The 8,925-nt window shown below is 41.6% G+C and overlaps 1 protein-coding gene across 1 annotated transcript; it reads right to left on the bottom strand.

Moving 5' to 3' along the window:
• Positions 1–709: 709 nt before the first annotated feature.
• Positions 710–6,827, bottom strand: LOC140340805 (uncharacterized protein ZSWIM9-like). The gene is made up of 3 exons (XM_072426194.1): positions 6,066–6,827; positions 3,308–3,552; positions 710–2,112 (listed from the first exon to the last, which is right to left on the bottom strand). The coding sequence occupies exons 2-3, from the start codon at positions 3,544–3,546 to the stop codon at positions 735–737; spliced, it is 1,617 nt and encodes a 538-aa protein (XP_072282295.1). The 5' UTR covers positions 3,547–3,552; positions 6,066–6,827; the 3' UTR covers positions 710–734.
• Positions 6,828–8,925: the final 2,098 nt, after the last annotated feature.

The raw sequence follows: 8,925 nt of genomic DNA on the forward strand, positions 1-8,925 counted from the left end.
TTTTGGGAGATATAGTGGTGTGGGATGTATCACCTGGTTACTCCCACTAGTTGTCACTTTTTTCGGATTTGTCTTTTTTCCATCAGCCAGACCATCACTGCAACTTGCCTACAACCAGATCACTTGGGACTTAGAGCCATCAAATTAGACATACTAAAAAAATTCAGGACCTAATGGTTCGGAAGGCAAGTTAAAAGCAAGCCTGTCCCTTTGCCCATTTAGGACAAAGCACAGATTCTGTCTCTAATTCAGTACTCTTCTACTAGTACTTCCGTGGCTTATACAGAGTGTCTTCTAGCTGTTGGGCAGGCCCTGGGATTTTCTATGACCCCTTGGCTTCAGCTATTCTGACTCCATAAGAGGTCATAAACGTTTCACACCTTCTCTTACTATATTGGTATACTCCTATAATTCTAAAAGGCACAGAGACCAAAATAGCGTGGCCTTACATAGTTCTGCTCTACCCTTGCCACAATCAGTACATGAGACAGTGAGGATTAGGGAAGGATAGAGCTGCCCTTAAAACACATCATTGCCTTTAAATGGCAACATTTACAAAAAGTAAAATATATATAATAAAACCCATCTGGATTAAAATAATCTCCATGACTGGCAGCAGAAAAAGGAATAATGGTGGGTCTCCTCTACCATCCTCAAAAACACTGTATAGTTCACTTCAAAATTACAGAAAAACTTCAAAACCCAATGGTTCATTTTAGGTCTTTTGTTCTTTATTAAGAATGGCTTTTTGATAACAATTTTACATCAAACAGTTCCCCTCCATTCTGTAGGCGTGTTGCAAATATATGGCGGCAGGGCAAAAGGCTAGAAGTGTGGATAGTACAACTGCAAGTGACCAAATCCTGATCCATAATAAATTCAGACACACCATCATTAAGTGAGAAGCCCCTGGAAGTTTGTTTGATGTTGTAGCTGGAGTTCTTTAAAAAACTAAGCTCCTCTTCGATCATATTTGCAGCATCTGGTGTGCACACCGATTTGTAGTGCAAAGCCACTTCTTCCACCTTTAACTGTTCTGAATTTATAGAATTTGCAGCTAAGAGATGCAGAATGCATTCCGCCACTGTTGCATTAGAACCCAAGAGGTCAGCCATCTTTTGCTTATGCTGAAACACAATCTCTGAGGCATCTTTGTGTGCAAATTTGAATCCCCAAATATCAACCCACATTTCACGGCATGTGTGCCAATGATCCATGAAATATTTTACAAAACTATCTGTACAATAGAGACCCAAATTTTTAACTGCTTGATTGTAGTCTTCAGGGGTTTTAGAAGCAGCTATAAGAAAAAAGAAAGACAAAAGTTTTGTGTCATCTGTAACCCCCATTTCAAGGGCCTTACTATGCAAGGTATGTAGAACGTGAGAATGTAATATATGAACTGTAGCATGGGGAAATATTTCTTTTACCACTTCCTTCTCCGCAATATCAACACCAACTGCTACACATCGTACTTTGAACTTAATATCAGGGATACTTTGCACTAGTGAGGCTGAGGCAAACCGTAAAATATTTGCAGTTCCTTTCCTAACCAGGACATAGGCACAGTCTTTACCTTGTGTATTCTCATCTGCACAAAGAAAACTAAAAAGGTCAAAATCTTCATTAAAGCTCAAGACTTTGTTGAAGAATAAAACAGTGGGGTAATGCTGGCATGTAGACACCATCACTGTTGTGACCAGAAATATAGTCTTGACAAGGACTTGATCCTGGAAAAATACTAATTTCACCTTAGCACATGGATCAATAGAAAAAAGACTGTCCAGTGAATTCAGGATGTCCATGACCCCGTGATCTTTAGTTTTGCAACAGGACAAAAGGCGCTTAATATCCAAGGATCCCACAAACTGCTTAGAGATTGTGTTGGTAAGTCGTATAGGAAGACAGCAATTTGCCAACAGATTCCCTTTTTTAAAGCAGTAATTGAACTCAATAGGGCATAATGGATGGTTGTGTTGTAACTGGCACTTAGTGATGACAAGGCTGTTCTTCCTCTCACTTAGCTTTAAGAATATGTAGGCACCACAACCCTGTTGATCTTTGGAATCTTCTTCATCGGAAGCACACTCCTCTTTTCTTTCTTTAGGTGCTCTGCAAAATAAAAAAGAATACTTAAGTATGGCTCTGCCTAACCCCATGCAGGGGTTGTAATAAACACACAAGTAGAATAAGTGTAAAATTTGCCTAACTCCTCATTCCCAAAGCAGCCGGTGCGGTCATCCTCTTCATAAGTTTCACTGACTGGCCAGTCTGATCTCGGGTATCAACCCCATCAGCGCAAGTCTATCAGCCTTGCGCTGTACAGAATGATGTTGAGGGCCTAGCTACAACCCAGCATGTCAGGCATCAGAGGAGAAAGTCACCTGCTGCTGGAGTCTGAAGCAAGTTTAGGTTTTTCCTAGAGTATCATCTCCAAGAAAAGTAGAAATTTAAGTCTTGCAGTCAAGATGAGAAACCCACTGCAGGGATAGAAAAAAACGTTATAAATTTAGCTTTTTTTGAATTTACCCTAGAAGCATGCTACACAGGCAATGAGCATACTACTGCACATCATGCGGCATGGTAGCTCAGAGGTTAGCGCTCTGGCCTTTGCAACGCTGGGTCCCAGGTTCAAATCTTGACCAGGGAACTACCTGCATGTTCTCCTCGTGTTTGTATGGTATTCTTCTGGGCACTCCAGTTTCCACCCACATTCCAAAAAACACAAAGGAATGCAGTTAGCCTAATTGGCCCCCAAATTGACCTTGGACTTAGTAAATTACATATTACTATGGTAGGGAAATTAGATTGTGAGCTTCTTTAAGGGACAGTTGGTGGTAAGACTATGGACTTTGTGAAGGGCTGCAAAATATGTTGGCAATATAAATACTAGTTAATAATCATGTGTTCTCCTGGCAATGCCTTGCTAAAAAAAAAGGTAAATCCAGGCTTCCCCATACAAGTGACCTGGAGCAACCTCCAACATTTTAGATATTATGCGGGGGAGCATGAAGAGTCCCCAGCTCTGGTAACCAATGGTAGGAGAAAATCAAAGCTTACACAGAGATGTTTTTCTTCCATTATAGCACCAGAGTGCCAGAGAAAGTTTGTTTATGTGAAGCTTATAGGGCCATGTTAAATACCTAAATGTTTATAACTGTTTGCATAGGCAAGCACACGCCACACAGACCTGCTGAATAGGCAAAGCACAAGCTCACTGTAAAAAAAAAAAAAAAACAAAAAAAAAAAAGATCAAAACAAAAAAAATATTGGGTACAAATGTTTGTCATCAGCCCATCATACTCACACAAATTCTTTCTTGTTGGACACATTAATATTTTTACAGGCAAGTCGGGCAGAACTGTACTTCAGTGCGTCCACCACTTCCCACTGGAGGGTCTCAATGGCCCATTTACATTTGTTCAATGCAATGTAATTCCTAAGAAAAAAAAGAGTTTTCCTCTTCTCACACCAATCATCGAAAAAAGTAGAGAACTCCTCCCAGGAGAAAAACTCCATCAACTGCAGCTCAGATTCATCATCCATTGTGGACTAGAAGAAAAGAGTGCAAACAATAATATTTCATTAGGAAACATACATGACTTGAGTCCAAAGCATGGAGACACAATGGCCTTGATTCAATAAAGTAGCTTGGATTGGTGGATGTGTGCTTTGCCATAACTGGCAAGTAAGCACATTATAGCTGCCCGATATGTCACACAGTTTGCTTTTTCTATGTGCCCTGCAGAGATGACGGGCTCAGGATCCTGTCAGTGCTGCATCTACTGAAGCCACCATCAATGCTACCAAGACTTTTGGGCCCACCATGATCAGCGATTGATGATGTAACTCCTATGTCGTGTAGTGTAAAAAAAAAAAAATTCACCCGAAGCAAAAGGTATATAGGTGACTGTTTCTACATTTACACTTTGGTGTCTTAGTGTGTTGAAGTAGCAGTGCACTGAAAATCCTGCATTCTGCATCATTGGTGTGCTTTTTAGCTACATGTACTGGTGGAGCCTGTCAGGGGGGTCAAATCCTGTGCTGGTCTAACAGTTGAAACTCTGACACTTCTGGTAGTGTCAATAACCGAGTCCTCCTCCACATTATGGTTCCCACCACCTGGGCTGGGCTGGCAGTATAAACAGAAATAACATTGCTTACTGGCCACAGCAGTATGGACAGTCAGTAAGCTACAAATCATAGCTCTCAATGAATGAGCAGCACAGTGGCTCAGAGGTAAGTGCTCTGGCCTTTGTAGGGCTCGGTCCCAGGTTCAAATTTCAGCTAGGACACTATCGGCCTGGAGTTTGCAGGTTCTCCTTGTGCTTGTGTGTGTTTCCTCCCACATTCCAAAAACATGCAGTTAGGTTAATTGGCTTCCCCCCAAAACTGACCTTGTATTAAAGACATATGACTGAGGTAGGGACATTAGATGGTGAGCCCCTTTGAGGGACAGCTAGTGACATATGAACTCTGTACAGCGCTGCGTAATATGATGGCGCTATATAAATACTGTGTAGTAATAATAATAATATTAATGAGATGTCAAACACAAATATGGAGCATTAAAGGGCACCACACGGTACATCACTAACAATAAATGGAAACCCAGCTCACTGATGCATATGTTGGCTTGTTTTGGATGTGTTTTTCAGTATCATGAACAAGTAAGGATCAATCGGTGATGATATGGAAATAGCAGGTGGACTGATCATCACATTTTTAACATTCTATATATTTTACCTGAAAATGTTTTTATTGTAATTTTTTTTTTTTTTACCCTGCTATGGAAAACCTGCGACACAAATCCCAGGAGGCTGTGGGCTGAGATAGGACATGCATCATCAGGCTTACCTCTAATGCAGTGATTGCCTACCTTTCCGACCTCACGGACCACTAAATTCACCAAACTCGGACCGTGCATGTGCGGGGAGCTGTGTGTCACTCAAAGGGGAAGAAACTTCCCCCCAGAGTGACGTCATGATGCCAGAACCCCCCCACTCTGCCATCACAGGCTCGGACCTGCTTGTTAAATTCCAAGGGGGACTGTAGTGCAGGGCTGTGGACAGGGGTGTAAGCTTAAAAAGGGTCATGGTAATGGTGAAGGCTATCCTTGGCGAGCGCACAGGGAGAACCTATACAGGGGGCATTCCCTAGAAAAGTGAGGGAACGACATATGCCCGCCCCACTACACCCCTGGCTGTGGAAGCAACAAAAGTTGTGTTTACAGCCCTGTGCTACTGTCCCTCCCAGGATGTTTAGCAAGCAGGTCTGAGCCTGCGATGAGAGAGAGTGGGTAGGTTGTGTCTATACGGGGACAGGACCGCAGACCACTGGTTGGTGACCGCTGATCTAATAAAGACACATGCGTAATGAGAATGGCACGCTTTATTTTTTTACATTTGCAAAAAGACATATCACACCGGTGCGGTACACGATCGGGTGATGTGATGAAGAACCCATAGGGAAGAAGGTGGCAGTGGACAGAATGACAAGCGCAGGAAAGATCTCCGGCATGTGCAGAAGAGGAAAATAAATGCAGATCTCACGCATGCGCAGGGCGAGACAGGCGACGTGCAGGGAAGATGGCAGCGCCCGCTAGTTCCCCCATGCCAGAGATAAGAAGGAATCCGGGATGGCGCAGGCCTGATTGGAATCAGATTGCAGAGGGATGGAGGGTTCTTCTAAAGTTATTATTACTTTAATGAAAGTTCCGCTTTAATAAATTAATAAATCGCACCACAGAGGAATACATACACAAATCTGTCCTAATCAGCACTGACAACACCAAATGTTATCCCACCACTGCTACTGATAGGAGGTTCTGCAGGCGTCCAGCAAGTGAGGAAGCAATGTCCATGCAGGCACTGATACATTTTAATATCTGACCTGATAAAAACATAGGAGGACATTACCTATTGTACAATCACATTGTAATATGTATGGCAGTGTCTAGATATCCACATAGACAATGATAATGAGCATAAAATGACTTTGTATTCTGTCTTTATATCTATCAGAGAACAGACTATATGAATTCACATTATTGCTGCCACACTCACCTATCAGCGGTCACACTGCCAGGGAGGTGACCGTCACTCCGAGCACACTCAGGACTCCTCCATAGACCCGGTAAACCCAACTACATGAAGGAGCTGCGACCATCTCGCTTTACGGCGCAGAGAAATAAGCGTTGCTAGGTAACCTGCGTGCGGCACTACGTACTTCCTGAGGGGAGCAAAAGGGTGAATGTTATCAGAGGGGAAACATAAAGCTGTGAATGTTATCAGAGGGGGAAACATAAGGCTGTGAAAAGGAAAGCCCTGTATAGCTGTGTGCCTGGCTCTGATACCGGAAAATATCTGTACATAACGATATGTTCAGTGTACATACACAGCATGTATGGCTAATAAACATAGACAAGCTTTATGGTGCACTGTGCAAGATTCCTGCACTGACATACACAGACTCAGATATTGTGCTGTACAGTTTGACATTCAAAAATCTGGCAACCTCCGGACCTGAGGAGTGCCGAATTTTCGAAAATTCTGGATTGTTGAATTACCTGTAAATATATTGTATTAGCTCCATCTAGTGGCAATTGACAGAACTACACCCGAATGGAATCAGCTTCTTCCTCCCTGAGAATGCAAGGGCTATTCATTAGTGTTGATGTTCGAATTCGGGTTGTCCCTATATTCGACCCGAATATGGCTGTTCGAATTCGGGTATACCCGAACCGAGTTTTGCTGCATTCGACAGCAAAAATTCGGGAGAAAAAAAAAATTTTTTTTTTTTTCTTAAATTCGTTATTTTGTATGTGTTTTTTATTTTAAACTTGTTTTTTTTTTATTTTTTACAGGTTATCCGACAATGACATTATGAATCATAATGTCATCGTGGGATTCCTGGACCGTGGGAACTGTGCGGTCACAGCTAATTGAAAGCAAAAATTGATTTGACAGGTGCTCTTTAATCTTCATGTAAAGCACAGGGGTATGGAATAGTGTTATGTATCCTTTTACAATGTATCTTTTTATGTATCCTTTTACAATGTATCTTTTTATGTATACTTTTACAAAGTATCTTTTTACATCTGTTTGGAGGCTGTAGAAGCTCTACACAGTGCTGAAACAAACCCGAATTTTTCTCCTATTGACTTTAATGGGATTCGAATTCGATCACCCGAATTTTTTTGCTATATTCGGCCGAATAGCTGTCGAATCGAATAGTGCGCTATTCGACCAACACTAATATTCATGCCCGGAAACTGAAGGATCCGGATTATCTATGGCCGGATTTTCAATTGTCAATCTGTATTATGTATGACTGTTGCAGCAATGTAAACAAAACTCAGGATGTGTACTGCAGTGTGCGTGGGTGCTATACCCATATATACATTGCTTGTATGGTGCAGTGTGTTGTAGTGTGCATGACGTTTTTACCATATAATCATACATGGGCTGTGCAGGTTAGTGTATCAGCCATTAACATTTGCAAGTTATGTGGTGCAGTGTGCACAACTCTTCCATTGATAAATAGATATGTGGACCATGTGTTGCAGTGGGTGACCAATATACTGATCTATACATTCTCAATCCTTGTTGTAGAGTGCTTTCAATTCTTTTTCTAATATAGGTAGCCCTCATGTTAAGGACATCCGATATATAGACGACTTCTACATACGAACGGGGCTTCCCTGCTTGCTCATGTGCAGGACAGAGGCTTGATGAGGGGGAGGGGGACAGTTTGCATGACTTGCAGAAGAAATCTCTTACTAAACACAGCTGAGGTTGTGGGTGATCTTAAGAGCTGAGCTGATCTGTAACATCTTGTAACTCTTTAATGACCAAGACAAACTCAGTCTTCTTGCATATAAAAACGCAGTTGTTTCTTTTTGCATATCAAAGCACAGCTTGCTCCAGAGGTGATATTTGTCTAGGCTCCATAAAGTTTAACATGGTGTCAGCATAACTGACACCATGCTGCCTAAAAATATGTAGAGACAAACATCTGTCCTAATTGCATTCATGAAAATAATGTGCGTGTTCCAACTTACATACAAATTCAACTTAAGAACAAACTTACAGTCTCTATCTCGTATGTAACCCGGGGACTGCCTGTACATACATACACAACGCATTGTGCATAGCTATTATATATATATATACTTTGTGTGATGTAGTGTGCACAGCCTTTATACTGATATACACACATGGATGGTGTGGTTTAGTGAGTATGTTTGTTTCAGATAAATCTATTGATTTCATGAGAAGTTGTGGAAGGTTCTATAATTCAAGGTCTTTATATAAAGTCACGTATGTTTGTAAAGTAACTGCATCTGTAAGATGGCCACACATGTAAGCAGTTTGTGAACTATGTAGGTATAATCACAAACAAAAAATAAAACTTAAGGCTAAAGGTGAGAAATGACAATTTCACGCATGTGCAGTAGGGTCATCAGAAAATCAGGTCCCAATGCGCAGGCATGTAATCAGAAGTCCAGGCCTGTGCAGTAGAGACGTCAGACAATCAGACAATCTGCACACACGTGAATTAGGAAACTCGCTCCTGCTTAGTAGGATGGCATGTGATCATTTGTCAAGTTTAAATAATTACATAAATATAAATAAATTGGAATCAAGAAAAGATGTGGGAACAGAAAATTGTTTCCATACTTCACCTTCCCAGTTCATATGGGAGAGTGAAAGCTGGGATTTGGTCATCTGCTATGGGTGATATTGCAAGAGTTTAAAACAGGGCACACTTTTTATGAATGTCAGGGTCCCAGGCAAAACATGGGGACTCATCTCCTGACCAGATCTAAATCTCTTCCAGCTAATTCAGGGATAGGCAGCGGGAGATCTGTAAGTTTAGTCTGTATACTTCTAGTGACCAGTGTGGTGCATATATGCTGTCAGG

Source organism: Pyxicephalus adspersus, chromosome 11, assembly GCF_032062135.1.
Source record: "Pyxicephalus adspersus chromosome 11, UCB_Pads_2.0, whole genome shotgun sequence".
In the NCBI taxonomy this organism is placed as follows: domain Eukaryota; kingdom Metazoa; phylum Chordata; class Amphibia; order Anura; family Pyxicephalidae; genus Pyxicephalus; species Pyxicephalus adspersus.